The sequence below is a fragment of the Leucoraja erinacea genome, chromosome 4, assembly GCF_028641065.1.
Source record: "Leucoraja erinacea ecotype New England chromosome 4, Leri_hhj_1, whole genome shotgun sequence".
Lineage (NCBI taxonomy): Eukaryota > Metazoa > Chordata > Chondrichthyes > Rajiformes > Rajidae > Leucoraja > Leucoraja erinaceus.
The window spans coordinates 9,666,260-9,682,490 of record NC_073380.1 but is presented as its reverse complement, the minus strand read 5'-3'; the positions used below and the strand labels follow the sequence as shown (position 1 = coordinate 9,682,490).

General features: G+C 43.6%; 1 protein-coding gene across 4 annotated transcripts in view; it reads left to right on the top strand.

Annotated features, from left to right (window-relative positions):
* The window catches only part of LOC129696140 (copine-3-like), a 47,844-nt gene that overhangs the window by 18,238 nt on the left and 13,375 nt on the right, over positions 1-16,231 (top strand). For all 4 annotated transcript variants that reach the window (XM_055633646.1, XM_055633647.1, XM_055633649.1 and 1 more), the window contains 7 exons: positions 1,639-1,728; positions 5,067-5,165; positions 7,472-7,558; positions 11,550-11,609; positions 14,343-14,476; positions 15,586-15,640; positions 15,732-15,783. In XM_055633646.1, the coding sequence (XP_055489621.1) occupies positions 1,639-1,728; positions 5,067-5,165; positions 7,472-7,558; positions 11,550-11,609; positions 14,343-14,476; positions 15,586-15,640; positions 15,732-15,783 (577 nt within the window). The remainder of the gene's footprint in view (positions 1-1,638; positions 1,729-5,066; positions 5,166-7,471; positions 7,559-11,549; positions 11,610-14,342; positions 14,477-15,585; positions 15,641-15,731; positions 15,784-16,231) is intronic.

Here is a 16,231-nt window from a genome sequence, read left to right as displayed (position 1 = left end):
TCCGACTGAAGAAATTACTCCTCAACTCCTTCCTAGAGGAACGTCCTTTAATTTTGACTGTGACCTCCGGTCCGACACTCTCCCACTAGTGGAAACATCCTCTCTACATCCACTCTATCCATTTATGAAACTTACTAGACTAAGTGCAGACTCCGTTGGGTCTGCTCCCCCAACACAATATTTCACCAATCACGTATAGCCTCCAACTGCGCAGGTGCGGCACATTCCCCTCATCCCCCAGCAATCCCAACCCCTCCTGTTCACACCCACTCTTCTTTCCCCTCTCCTCCTCCCCTCCCCAATCCCTCCCTCACCTCTCCCTCCCTCTCCTTTCCCCTACCCTCAGTCACTCATTCCCTCCATCACTCCTCTCTCCCCTCCCTACCCCCTCCTATCCCTCTATCCCCCCCCCCACTCTTCACATCCCCCTATCCCCCCACTATTGCTCCTGACCTCCTCCACTGCCCTCCTCTCCCTCTATTCCAATTCCACTCCTTACTCTATTCCACTCCCTACCCCACCCCTCTATTCCCCGTCGTACCCCACTCTCCCATCTCACCTCCCCCACCTTCCCCCCTCTCCCTCCATACCGCCTCCTCTCCCCCTCAATCCCCCCCACTCCCTCCTCACCTCCCCAGGTTCTTTCATCTCTCCTCCTCCCCTCCCCCCAATCCCCTCCCTCACCTCTCCCCCCCTCTCCTTTCCCCCCCTACCCTCAATCCTCCCTCCCTCCCTCCTTAAAAAGCAGCATCTGTACTTAAAGCCTGAACTAAGCCTGAAGTCCGATCCAAGGACAAGATGCCTAGCACTTCATATTGCCTTCAGGTATTCCCACTCCTGGATTTTCCTGATTACACTATTGGATGAATAACCCGTTCCTCTGCTCTACTGTTTAGTTTAGAGATACAGCACAGAAAACAGGCCCATCGGCCACTGAGTCCATGCCGACCAGTGCACTAACCCTAGATGCACAAGGGACAATTTACCAAAGCCAATTTAACCTACAAAACTGTAAGTCATCGGAGTTTGAGAGGAAACCGGAGCTCCCAGAGAAAACCCACACAGGTCACCGGGACTATGTACAAACTCTGTACAGACAGCACCCGTAGAGGATCGAACCCTGATCTCTGTAAGGGCAGCAACATACCGCCATGCCACCGTGCCTCCCCACTGTTCTATGTACCTTTCCTTGATCAGCCATGATCATATTGAATGGTGGTGCTGGCTCGAAGGGCCGAATAGTCTACTCCTGCACCTATTTTTACAATGTTTCTATCATTGTTGCTAGCTTTGATCTGTCTTTCTGCGTATAATTTGTTATATGTACCTTTTCATATCTCTCGGTTCCCTCTCCATCAGAAGTAGGGTCTCGACCCAAAACGTCACCTATTCCTTACTTCCAGAGATGCTGCCTGACCCGCTGAATTACTCCAACTTTTTGTGTCCACCAGCATCTGCAGTTCCTTCATACACATGTTCCATGTTCTATTTCCCTGGTTCACTTCATCACAAATCCCATTTCCATCAATACCTGCAATTTTGGGCAATTTTAATAATTTTTATAAAGTGTTTGGTCTTTTTAAGATTTGAAAATGTAAACAATATGTTATGTTGCTAATGTTACCCTTTAATTTTCAGGTTATAAAGAATAACCTGAATCCGAGTTGGAAACCTTTTAAAATCCCTTTGCGATCTCTGTGCAATGGTGATTTTGACAGAAGTATAAAGGTAAATTTATATTTTATCTATGCAGAAGCAGAAAAATAACAAAATCTTCTCACAATGCTTGTTTTTAAAATGATTATCAAGGAGATATTTTTGTAAGTCAATGCCATCAGTATTAAAAATATTGACTAGAAAGAGTAAATACTTTTAGTTGGCAATGAAGAAATAAAGGCAAGCAACAGATACATTGTCCTTTATATAAATAACATAGTTATTTATGTTATGACATCGGTTGGAAGCTGCATACCAAATCTCGTTGCGCTTATGTGCAATGACAATAAAAAATATTATTATTATTATTATTATTGTTTATATTTTATTGTGGAAACAAGCATCAAAATAACAACTTCAAGTAACCCTTGCTTTCCCTCTCCCTCCGTCCCTCCTTTATCCTAGTTCTCCAACTGGTTTCACTAGCGTCCTGATCAATTTTACTAATTGTATGTCTTGGTGTCACCTTCCACTCAGCAAACAATGAACCCTTCTTCTTCGCAGCCTAAAGTTGTAGGACAACTTGTTCTATTTGATCTTATTTGATTGTGCACTCCAGGTTGATTGCCTTTGTTGAAAAACGTGAAGGTTGCACTCTCCAACCCCACTCTCCAACCATTCCACATGTCCTTGATCAGTCGTTTTCACACCTTACCTGTCCATGTCTCTAGTCTCCCCTGACTCGCAGTCTGAAGAAGAGTCTCGATCTGAAATGTCCCCCGTTCCTTCCGTGCAGAGATACTGCCTGTCCCATGGAGTTACTCCGGCATTTTGTCTCTTTGAAAAATAAACTTTTGTGTGAGAAATTTTATGATCAACAAAATGTTACCATTAAAAATGTGGTTGATTTAAGCCAGTTTGTCATATGCTTCCATTTGGTCTCACATTTTCTATCACTACGAGTATTTTTGGAGCAAAATCTTCACGTGTGCAGGTTAAACCATATTCTTCCTGAATTCCAGTCTGAAGAAAGGTCCCGACCTGAAATGCAACCAATCCGCATTCTCCAATAGTATTGCCTGACCCACTGATTTACTCTAGCACTTTGCGTTATTTTCCCTCCTGAATTTATCACCCAATGGCTTGTCTAGCCTGAAGGATCTATGAAGATGATGATGATACCGTTTATAAATGTTAATTTAGTTCAGGCTTCAAGTACAGGTGACCAATTTAGTTTTTTTTTGAGATACAGCTCGGAAACAGGCCCATTGGCCCACTGAGTACATGCCGACCAGTGATCCCCGCACACTAACCGTATCCTATACACACCAGTGACAATTACCAATTTTACCAAGCCATTTAGCCTACAAACTGATACGTCTTTGGAGAGTGGGGGGAAACCCACGCGGAAAAAGGGAGAATGTACAAACTCCGTGTGGACAGCGCCCATAGCCGGGATCGAACCTGGGTCTCTGGCGCTGTAACGCAGGAACTCTACCGCTGCACCACTGCGCCGCCCAACTTTTTCTTATTCTAGCATGGTTTGCTCATTGGTTGTGTGGTATACTTATTCTAGTATGATTTTCATCAGAAAGCAACCAAGCAATCTGCTTCAACCAATGCTTCAACCAATCTGCTATGATGGACTATTTTACATTCTAAATATTTTGTTCGTCTTTGCTTTCCTGTTTCAATTGTTATTAACTCTACTGCATTTAGGAGTGGAAACTTACCAAATCATGCAAGGTAGCGTTAACGTGGAGAGGTTGTTTCCACTAGTGGGAGAGTCTAAGACCAGAGGACACAGCCTCAGAATAAAAGAACGTACATTTAGAATGGAGTTCATGTTCAAATGTTTTAGGAGCAGAATAAGGCCATTTGGCCCATCATGTCTACTCCCCCATTCACGGGGAGCAGGTACAAACTCCGTACAGACAGCACCTGTAGTCAGGATCATACCTGGGTCTCTGGCTCTGTAAGGCAGCAAATCTACCGCTGCGCCCCTGTGCCACCTTATAGAAACATAGAAAATGGGTGCAGGAGTAGGCCATTCGGCCCTTCGAGCCTGCACCGCCATTCAATATGATCATGGCTGATCATCTAACTCAGTATCCTGTACCTGCCTTCTCTCCATACCCTCTGATCCCCTTAGCCACAAGGTCCACATCTAACTCCCTCTTAAATATAGCCAATGAACTGGCCTCAACTACCTTCTGTGGCAGAGAATTCCAGAGATTCACCACTCTCTGTGTGAAAAATGTTTTCCTCATCTCGGTCCTAAAAGATTTCTCCCTTATCCTTAAACTGTGACCCCTTTTTCTGGACTTCCCCAACATTGGGAACAATTTTTCTGTATCTAGCCTGTCCAACCCCGAGTCTTTCCAGCCTTTCTTCATATGAAAGTCCTGACATCCCAGGAATCAGTCTGGTGAACCTTCTCTGTACTCCCTCTATGGCAAGAATGTCTTTCCTCAGATTAGGAGACCAAATACTCCAGGTGTGGTCTCACCAAGACCCTGTACAACTGCAGTAGAACCTCCCTGCTCCTCTACTCAAATCCTTTTGCTATGTAATTTGATAGAAAGAAATGTGAGGAATTTCAGGTGTGGAGTATAACCGGTTGACAATACTGTACAGCACATTTAATGCTATTGACTAAAAGTGAACATTCAGACAATATTTTTTTAAGCCTCTCATATTTAGAAAGCCTCCATTTTTGCTTTGTTTGGCTACATCAAAATGCTAGCTGTCTACCCATATCTGCTATATCTCTTTGATAAGGTTTGTCTGCAAGTCTACTTAGTTTTTCTGTGCTTGTACCACAGATTTTCTGGATGAATTATAAATAATCCAAAATGCTCCAAACAGCAAATGATGTTAATCTGCTGAGGAATGTTGTATTCTTCAGTAATATTAGTCATACAGTGTGGAAACAGGCCCTTCGGCCCAACTTGCCTACACCAACCAACATGTCCCATCTACCCTAGTCCCACCTGCCTGCGTTTGGCCCTTATCCCTCTAAACCTGTCCCATCCATGTAGCTGTCTAAATGCTTCTTAAACGTCACAGTTGTCCCTGCCTCAACTACCTCCTCCGGCTGCGTATTCCACAAATCCACCGGCCTTTGCGTGAAAAAGTTACCCTTCAGATTCCTATAGAATCTTTTCCCCCTTCAACTTAAACCTATGCTCTCGGGTTCTTGATTCCCGCACTCTGAGCAAGAGACTCAACCAGATCTATTTCTCCCATGATTTTATACACTTCCATGAGATCACCCCTCATAGAGTACCAGCCTGCTCACCCAAAGAGTGGGCGTACCAGTAATCGCAGATTAAGGGCAGCAGTGTACAGAAATCTGAAAACAGCAATTTCTGCAATTTCCAACAAAACTGAACTTTAATCTTTTACAGGTGGATTGCTATGACTACGATAACGATGGCTCACATGACCTAATTGGCATATTTGAGACAAATATGACCAAACTTCAGGATGCAACATACAGCTCACCAGTAGGTTTTACATTGGAAATGCAGTCAGAAACTGTTTATTTGTCCTTTGCCTTGTAATGTTTGTGATTTTTTAGCGTGTTTTCTTTACCTATATCTTTTCTTAGCCCTTCGATATTTCTGCCTAATCGCTTTAGACTTTCGACTTTAGAGATACACCGCGGAAACAGGCCTCACAATCTCACCGAGTCCACGCCGACCAGCCATCACCCCGTTATCTCGTATTATCGTACACACTACGATTTCTTTAGGCAGAGAGTGGTGGATCTGTGGAATTCATTGCCACAGATGACTATGAAGGCCAAGCCAATGGATATTTTTAAAGCGGAGATTAAGAGGTCCTTGTTTAGTAACGGTGTCGAAGGTTATGGGGAGAACGCAGGAGAATGGGGTTGAGAGGTATAGGTAGATTAGCCATGATTGATTGACGGAGCAGATGGGCCGAATGGGCTAATTCTGCTCCTATAACGTATGATCTTATGAATTCTGGTGTTAGGTTTTTTCAAGTGCAAGTTTTGCACATGTCTTGTGGTAAACACTCATAGTGTTAAAGATTATTATCGTAAAGATACTCTTCTGCTATATTCTCTGACAATGAATTCAACTTTTGAGAATAGTCTCTTCTCTTTGGTAATCAGTTAAAATCAGACGAGTATTGTTTCTCTAACTATTTTTATAGATTCACATTTGGGTTAGTTTATTTTCATACACACCAAATGCAATTAAATCCTTGTACACGTAACACTCAGATTAATTAGTATACATACATGATGAATACAACAATTAATAGAAGGGAAGCTAGACATTTCACTTTATCTTCCACTAAACATTATTCCCTTCACACTGCGGATGGCTTGAATGTAATCATGTACAGTCGTTCCACTGACTGAATAGTACACAACAAAAAAGCTTTTTACTGTACCTCAGTACACGTGACAAGAATAATAAACTAAACTAAACTGTACCAACTTTGCATTTCTGTTGACAGCTTTTGTGGCTAACCTTGTGTTATAACTTATTGAAGGAAAAAGTGTCTAATTGTCTAAATGTCTAATTCTAGTTAAAGTTTATAACTAGCCTGCCTCCACAGTCACTCATTTGATCACCTTCCCACTATCATTTTGTGGCTCAGTTGCCTAAACTAACTCTCCTTTCTTCCCCTTTTTAAAGTTATTTATTTCCTTCTTTTTTCCAAACTTTGGATCTTACTTTCTAACGTCTCCTGTGACTCATGTTTTATTTCTGTTGAAGGGTGTATGGGGGCTTCAGTGTGTTAGAGTTTGGCAAAAAAATATTGCAGGATATTGCGACATTCCTTGGGTGAAACTCACTTGCTCCTTACCCAAATCTATGCTTAATCACATAGTTTCTTTGACTGTTTGACCTTGGGTGCTGTCTGAAATTGGTTGTTGTTGTATTGTTTGCTTTTCTTTTATTAATTAACATAGTCTCATTTAGCCTGGAAACAGACTCTTCGGCACAGCGAGCCCACAGCGACCTGTTCACACCAGCTCTGTGTTATCCCATTTACACATCCACTCCCTACACACTCAGGGCAATTTTACACAGGCCAATTCACCTCTGAACCTGCACATCTAGTGGATGTGGGAGTAAACCGGAGCCCGAGCATTCACAGGGAGAAGGTGCAAATTCCACACAGACGGCACTCGAGATCAGGATTGAACCTATGCTGCTGTAATGTTTTAAACTTCCATCCTTGGAATAAGTCATTTTATTCGGCTTCACAAATAAATGTGGATGTTAGGAAGTTGCAGGGTGACCTGGACAGGTTGAGTGAGTGGGCAGATGCGTGGCAGATGCAGTATAATATAGATGAATGTGAGGTTATCCACTTTGGTGGCAAAAACAAGGGGGCAGATTATTATCTCAATGGGAGGTACACAAAAATGCTGGAGAAACTCAGCGGGTGCAGCAGCATCTATGGAGCGAAGGAAATTGGTAACGTTTAGGGCCGAAACCCTTCTTCAGACTGATGTAACCCCTTATCTCAATGGGGTTAGGTTAGGTAAGGGGGAGGTGCAGTGAACCTGAGCGTCCTTGTACATCGGTCACTGAAAGTTGGTTTACAGGTACAGCAGGCAGTGGAGAAAGCTAATGGAATGCTGGCCTTCATAACAAGAGGATTTCAGTATAGGTTCTTCTGCAGTCGTATAGGGCTCTGGTAAGACCACATCTGGAGTATTGTGTACAGTTTTGGTCTCCTAATTTGAGGAAGGACATCCTTGTGATTGAGGCCGAATGGCCTCCTCCTGCACCTATTTTCTAATATTTTCCCTCTTGTTTTGCAGGCGGAATTTGAGTGCATTAATCCGAAGAAGAAACAGAAAAAGAAAGGTTACAAAAACTCTGGGATTGTGAGTTTTAAATTGTGCAAGGTAAAAAACATTGGTTTCTGTTATTCGGGTATCGTCATCGGGTGGAGCCGTGCACAGCAGCCTCACCAGCAGTTTGTCCGTCCTTTCATCATTTTTGTTATTTTTAGTCTGTCAAAGTATGTTTTTGGAGGTTTCTTAATCTTTTTTATCTGGGGGGCGGGGAGGGGGAAAAGGGGGAAACCGTTTCCCAGGCACTACCTGGTTGTGGATGTGAATTTTCTCCCAGTCGAATCTTCGATTCCCCCCCCCCCCCATCGTCGCCTACAATCTGGATTGGCGCAGCCTTTCCTGCCGGAGACCGGCCAGAGCTTCAGCAGCAGTGCAGCACTGAATTACCATCGCGGAGCGGCGATGCCTTACCGGAGATCGCCGTGTTGGAACTCCAGAGTGTTGGGCCTGCTGCTTTAACACCACGGAGCTGTGGTTTGCGGAGGTTCCAGCTGCGGGTGGCGCTGACTTGACTTCGCGGAGGCCTGGGATCCCTTGCCGGGGGCCGCCAGCTTTGGAGCTCCGTCCAGCTCGGCCTGTGGACTTCAGGAGCCGTGGTCTCCGGTAGGAAGTGGCCGAATCGGAAACTCCAAGCCACTGAGAGTGTTCCGATCTGTTCAGACGTCGGAGCTCCGATCATCCCGGCAAGAGGGCCTGAACATCGGGCTGCCGTTGCGGCGACTGCGGAGGGTTCAAAGGCCCCAACCACGGGTGAACAATGAGGAAGATGACTGAGCTTTATTGCCTTCTCTCACAGTGGGGGAACGCTGATTCCGCTGTGTGGGGGATGTTCATGTTAAACTATCGTGTATTATGTTCTTTTTATTCGTATGGTAACTCAAATCTCACTGTACCAATAGGTGCACGTGACAATAAATGTAACTTGACCTTGAACTCGGACTTGAACTTGAACTGTTGGATTTCTAAGGAAGAAATTTTCCCAACAATGGTTTGCTTGTTTTGCACTTTATCTCTAAAGTTTTAAAGTCTAAGACTGCATTTCATGCCAGGATTGAACTGGCACTGGATTTTATGAACTAATTATTTTGTATTAGTAGACTGCAAGCAGGTAGAAACATTATAGAAAGTTTATCAATTTGCACTATGATCTGGAAGAACTAGTTGGGAAATTGGGAACTGGAAAGTGAATAAGTGTTGAATATAAAATGGTAGCCAATGGAATATACCATTGACTATCAGAGGGGACTGTGTAGAGAGGGTGGCGGATTTCCGCTTCCTGGGAATCCATATTGAGGAGGACCTGACGTGGAGTGTGAACACCACTGCGCTGCTGAAAAAGGTCCAGCAGAGACTGCACTTCCTGAGGGTGCTCAGGAAGAACAACATCACTCAGAGACTGCTGCTGTCCTTTTATCGGTGCTCCATTGAGAGCATACTAACATACTGTGTATGCGTGTGGTACACCAGCTGCACAGCGGCTCAGAGGAAAGCGCTCCAGAGGGCCATTGACAACGCCCAGAGGATTGTCGGCTGCCCTCTCCTTACCTTGGAGGACTTACACAGTTCCCGCTGCACCAAAAAATCCCAGAGTATCATAAAGGACATTTCCCACCCCGGACACTCCCTGTTTGAACTGTTGCCGTCAGGCAGACGGTACAGATCTACAAGGACAAGGACGAACAGACTAAAAAACAGTTTTTACCCCACTGCTATAAAAGCACTAAATGTAGCCGCCAAGGAACGCAGGGGCGATACAGACTAAGGGACTGTGGTACACTGTGAAATCGACAGAAGGATGGAGGGTTGGGTGTGTATGCGTGCTTTGTTCGTGATATTTATTTAGTTGTTTATCTTTATTATTTTACCGTGTATGTATCGTTAGCTTTTAGAAATGTTTGAATGCTGCACTGACTGGCTGACATTTTAAATTTCGTTGTACATGGTCCATGTTACAATGACAATAAAGAAACTATTCTATTCTATAGATGTTCTGGGCTACAATTTGTCACTTTGCAATTGGAAAATTCAAATTTTAAGCTACTGTAAAAGTTGCTGGAGAAACAATGTCCTATACGTTTTCAAATCAATATCAAAAATGAGAAAAGCAGCATGACTAGATAATAGTTTCCAAGAGAGAGAAATATTTATCAAGATCACGTTGATGGGAAATATTTGAAAATGTGTAGGAAAGAACTGCAGATGCTGGTTTAAGAAAATGAGAAAATGCTGGAGTAACTTAGCGGGACAGGCAGCATCTCTGGAGAGAAGGAATGGGTGACGGTTTGGGTTGAGACTCTTCTTCAGACTGATGTCAGGGGAGTTGGCAGTACAGAGATAAAATGTAGTCAAGTTACATTTATTTTCACATGCACCCTTTGGTACAGTGAGATTTGAGTTACCATACAGCCATATTAATAAAAAAGAACACAACACTTGATGGGGTTTAATATAAACATCCCCCACACAGCGGAATCAACGTTTCCCACTGTGAGGGAAGGCAATAAAGTTCAGTCATCTTCCTCGTTGTTCACCCGTGGTCGGGGCCTTTGAACCCTCCGCAGTTGCCGTTACGCCTGCCCGATGTTTCAGGCCCTCTCGCCGGGATGACCGTGGAGCTCCGGCGTCGGAACGGAAGAACACTCTCAGCGGCTTGGGGTTTCCGAATCGGCCGCTTCCTACCGGAGACCGCAGCTCCCAAAGTCCACAGGCCGAGCTGGGCGGAGATTCAACGCTGGCAACCCTCGGCAAAGGATCCCAGGACTCCACGATGTTAAAGTCAGCACTGCGCCGCTGCTGAAGCTCTGGTCAGTCTCTGGCAGGAAAGGCCACGCCAATCCAGTTGGCAGGCCGCGATGGAGGGGGGCGAAGATGCAACTCGGAGTAAAGACGCATCCTCGACCAGGTAGTGACTGGGACACGGTTTCCCCTCTTCACCTCCCCACCCCCACATAAAAAGGACGAACAACCCTCCAAAAACATACTTTTCGACAGACTAAAGATAACAAAAAGGGCGAAAGGACGGACAAACTGCAGGCGAGGCTGCCACGCGGCATCACCCTTGACAGTAAGACGAGTGGGTGAACAGAGAAAGAGAGGGAAAGCAAGGGCTTTCTATAGAGGATTATTTGGAGACAGCAATGAAGTGATTGGAGGAACATGTTAAGACATTGGAGTGAGTTTGTACATTGTCCCCTTCTCCTCAATGTTTCCTGTGCTTTCACATCTTGATATATGCTAGATGCATGTGTCTGCCTGCAAGTGTGCAAACATAATTCACGTTTGGAAATGTAGAAGTAGTATTGGAAAAACGAGAGTGGTTCCACCAGATCATAAATTAATAAATAACCATTGAAAGACATTAGAATTTAGATTCTTAGAATTCTGATGAACTGCTTAGAATTGATACATTTTCCATTGCTGATATTAACAGCCCTTAATTACTTGGTTTATTGCTTGCTCTTTTTAAAAAAGTACTATGTTAGTACTTCAATTTTCTAAAACCATTGTTTTAAGTAGGATGGACAGAAAAATGATGATCACGGTCTCTGCAGTTTCATTCCTTGATTCTTTGGAGAGCCTAGGAGCTTGAATTTGTTAATTCTTTGCAGCCCTTCATTTGGGCGTGGTGGTTATCCACTTTCAACAATGCTGTACACTTCGACACCGACTATCTTATTATCTTTATACCTGCCAATATTTTCCAATTGTTCTTTTTGTGAGACCATCCTTTTCATTTCTACAGAGATAGCCAAGAGGTATTCAACAACATGCAAGATAGACAATGGACATAGTCATTCATTCATAAGTTTCCCACTCAATCTCTGAAAACGATGAAATTAATTATTTGGTGATTCGACCCTGTTAGGAAACATGATAAAATGTGGATTTCTTTTCAAATAGCAAATAAATGGGCATCTATTGTGTAAGAGAGATGAAGGTTGAAATCGTTTAAATCACACAGAAATGCCACTGGAAGTACCTTTGGCAAACATTCACTCAAGATTCACAATGCTGCATTAATTCCCTGCTGTTTATTTTACAGGTCGTGAAGGAGTACACTTTCCTGGATTACATTATGGGAGGCTGTCAACTAAACTTTATAGTGAGTAACATTCACATTGGTGAAACGGGAGGCGCGGTGGCGCAGCGGTAGAGTTGCAGCCTTACAGTGCTTACAGCGCCAGAGACCCGGGTTCGATCCTGACTGATTTACGGAGTGTGTACGCTCTCCTTGTGACCTGCATGGGTTTTCTCTGAAAACCTCAGTTTCCTCCCACACTCTAAAGACGCACAGGTTTGTAGGTTAATTGGCTTGGTATAAAAAATGGGGTAAAAATTGTCGCTGGTGTAAGATAGTGTTAGTGTGCGGGGATTGCTGGTCGGTGCAGTTTCGATGGGCCTGTTTCCGCGCTGTATTTCCAAATTAAACTAAAACTCCAATTTAGTCTCTGTTTTGCTAATATTTTTCCGATTCTCAAAGCAGATAGATATGATTCACAGGCATGTACACACCTGCCTGCAAATGTTCAAAGATAATTCATGATTGGGAAAGCTAGAACTAGCATTAGAATAACACTAATGCAAAAAGAAAAGTGATTCCATCAGATCCTAAATGAATAAATACATGTTGATAAACATCTGACGATACAGATGGCACCTCAGATGAAATGTATCCAAAGAGATTTCTATAAAGGCAATTTACAATTTGGGTTTAATTTAGCAAGTTGATAAATATAGTCATACAGGGTGGAAAAAAGCCTTTCGGCCCAACTTGCCCACACATGTCCTTTTGAGTTCCACCTGCCTGCGCTTGGCCCACATCCCTCTAAACCTGTCCTATTCATGCACCTGTCTAATTGTTTCTTAAACGTTGCGATTGTACCTGCCTCAAATACCTCCTCTGACAGCGCGTTCCATACACCCACCACCCTTTGTGTGAAAAGGTTACCCTTCAGATATCTGCAGACAAAATGTGTATGAAGAAACTGCACATGCTGCTTTATGCCGAAGGTAGACACAACGTGCTGGAATAACTCAGCTGGGTCAGGCAGCATCTCTGGCGAAAAAGGATGGGTGACGTTTACAAAGTATTTAGTGACGTTTCAGGTCAGAACCCTTCTTCATACTGGATGCAGAAATACCTGCATTTCTCTCACCTTGGGTCATAACTTTCAGAAACCTTGCTCAGTACCTTTGCAGGCTTTCTCCATTGAGATGATGTGTGTTACTCTGCGCTCGTGTTATTATAGAAGTCATCAAAGCAATTCTTGCAAAATGGGGAAAATAGCTATTTGTGATAATTGTGACATTTGCATTACCAAATGGCTGTACAAATGCAGCATCGGTACAATGGACCTGGGATGGGTATTTAGTGACAGTCATTTATGGAAGTGATTAATGTCTTTGTAGAAAACAAAAACGCTGGTAACTTTTTGCCATGAATACCCTTTACACGTGCTGGGTGTTTCCTGCACACCATTTCTCGGAAAACTGTGTGCAGTTTTTCTGCTCCCTTGCCATCCATCTTTCTCATATCTGCCCAATCCTTGCCAGCATTTCCCTGTAGTTGAAAGAGTACCGGTGTAATTATGTGATAATTTAAAGGGTACTATCGGGTGACGTAGTGGTAGAGTTGCTGCCTTACAGCGCCAGAGACCCGTGTTCATTCCTGACTACGGGACCCCCGTGACCTGCGTGGGTTTTCTCCGGGTGGCCTTTGACTCAACTTACCCAAAGTGGATTTCTCTGAAGGGCCTGTTTCCGGCTGTATCTCGAAACCAAACTAAACTAAAATCTGAAATTAGAATTGTAATGACAGATGCTAATACGGGAATTTGGATTCCTGACGAATGAATGTATGTATGAATGAATGAATGAATGAATGATTACTTTATTTTCACATCTGACTAGTCACAGTGAAATTATTTGCTTGCATACCCAAGGTATGCGAATAGTCGCACCTAAAGGGCACCAACAGTGTTACAAAGTATCCTGCGCCTGGTCCTTCTTTGTTTTCACCACCTCCTTCTCACTCCATGTCCACCTATGTTCTCTCCCTCCTTCCCCTCCCCCCTCCTCCTCCCTCCCCCTCCTTCCCTCCCCCCCCTTCCCCTCTTCTCCCTCCTCCCCCCCCCCCTCCCCCTCCTTCTCCCCTCCCCCCCCCCCCCCCCTCCTCACCCTCCCCTGGTGGTTCCCCTCTCCCACCTTCCCCTCCCCTCCTTCCTTCTTTGGTCCTGGCAGCACCTCGTGGTGGTTCTCCCACGCCGTTCCCTTTGGTCCTGGCAGCACGACATCGACCACCGGCACCCTCATCGACTGCCGCTAGGACCCCCCCTCATGCCTTCATGGCGCCTAAGTGTCCATGGAACTAAGTCACATTACACAACAGAACATATCAATATTGTAGGTTGATAAAATTGCTGGATAAACTCAGCGGGTGAGGCAGCATCTATGGGGTGAAAAAAAAAGGTGTAGTTTCGGGTCAAGCTCCTAATTGGACCCGAAACGTCACCTTTTCCTTCGCTCCATAGATGCTGCATCACCCTGCTGAGTTTCTCCAGCATTTTTATCTACCTTCGATTTTTCCAGCATTTGCAGTTCCTTCATAAACATATTAATATTGTGCTGCTTTTGGAACTATCACTTTCATGGTTTAAAGGGTTTTTTTTTTAAATGGCTTTGGGATGTGATCACTATTGCTATGAACACTGGAAAAATTACCAAGGAAAATTGTCTACACCTGTTTGTTTACCAAGATGAATGTTAGCCATTGGCTGTCCAAAATACACTTTATTTTCTTCTTCCAGTAACTGTTTTCTTGTTTTCCAATTTGTAGGTTGGAATTGATTTCACAGGTTCTAATGGGGATCCTCGGTCACCAAACTCGCTGCATTATTTAAATCCAAGTGGATTTAATGAATATCAGATGGCAATCTGGGCCGTTGGAGCGGTCATTCAAGACTATGACACGTAATGTATTCTGTTTTGTCAGCATAGTATTCTTATATGTTCAATTTATTTGCAAAGCTATTGTCCCCAGTGTGTAGAGAGTGGATGGAAAAGTGGGATAACTTGGAACTCGTATGAAAATATGAATTAATAAATCTAATGTTTAACAGATTTGTGAGGGCAGGTAACATAACAACAAAAACAGCAGCAACACTCTGCATATCAGGGAAATGGTTAATAATTCTGTCTGAACTGGGAAAGTGAGAAAACAAATGGGTTTTAAGTTCAAAAGGTGAGGGTAGAGAGAAGGAATGTCCTGACAGAATTGGAGAGAGTTCCATTAACACACCTGGAGTCATAGTCATGCTGCACGGAAATGACCTTTGGCTCAACTTACCCACAGTGGATTGTCACCTTGTCGTGGTGGAGAAGCTTGTGTGGTCCTGAGATCCTGAGAGCGATGCCGTCTGGAGCTATGCTCCTGGTAGGGCTACCCATGGCGGTAAAGTCGAGGGGGAGGTCTCTGACAAAGAGCAATCCAACCAAGACAATAGACAATAGGTGCAGGAGTAGGCCATTTGGCCCTTCGAGCCTCAACAGTGGAACAGGCGGAGGATGATGGCTGACTTTAGTGGAGTGTCACAACGGCTGGGAAGGCGGATGAAGGCTGCAGCAGAAAAGGGTCCCTTGGACGGTCATCTTGGATTCCATGCCACTGGATCCTGACCCAGATCTGTCAAGGACCGTGGGGTGGCTGTCTGTGCACTAGTCTCCCCACGTTAAACAAAGTCACGCATTGGCGTCCTCCATGAGAGGACAGTCATACTCGTTTCGAGTGACTGCCGATGACCCATAGTGACCATGAAGCCCCATTTACACTGGTCCCACCTGCTTTGGGTGTAAAATGGAAGGTGGGGAATCATTTGCACAATCTCGTGATTGCTTTTGTTCAACAGTATATTAGTAGCCGATGCAAAAATATGTTAAGAATGATACGATATTAATATAATTAATATTTTGATAACTTATCATATTTTTTATTAGTTGATTACATGCTCAATGAACTTTGCATTCTATCATTTTTGGTACTCCAGCGATTTACGGGCAGACCTTTAATTCTATGCTTACAGAGACAAATTATTCCCAGCATTTGGATTTGGTGCGCAAATTCCTCCTAACTGGCAGGTAAATATCAAATTAAGTTTATTTTTGCATAAATATGTATTCAAATGAAAGATTTTTGTAAATGTACTATGCAGTGGCTTTTTTCCTGCAGGTATCACATGAATTTCCACTTAACTTCAATCTTCAAAATCCATTTTGTGGAGGTAGGGAACATTTTATTCTGTAATAGTTTTGTAACTGATGAGAAGAGGAAGATATTGTTAAAATATCCTTTCTTTTTCTTGTAGGAAGTGTGTTGTTCATCGGATGCAAAATTGCCATCCAATTAATAGATGTTTTATTTTGAAAGCTTTATTTGATTAAAGTAATCATTAATTTTCCAATGTACAATAGTGTCCATCATATTTGAGGTAGCTGTCCCTTTCAGAATTAAGTATGTAAGAAAGAACTGCAGATGCTGGTGACATCCTTCTCTCTATAGATGCGCCATTCCTTCTCTCTATAGATGCTGCCTCACCCGCTGAGATATTCCAGAAAGTTGTGTCTACCTTTCAGAATTAATCTGGCTTGATTTTCTTTTGCATAGAAAGTAGAAATGTACCGCCTATTTGTGACTAACAAGATGCAAAGTTAAACTAATCTCATCTGTCC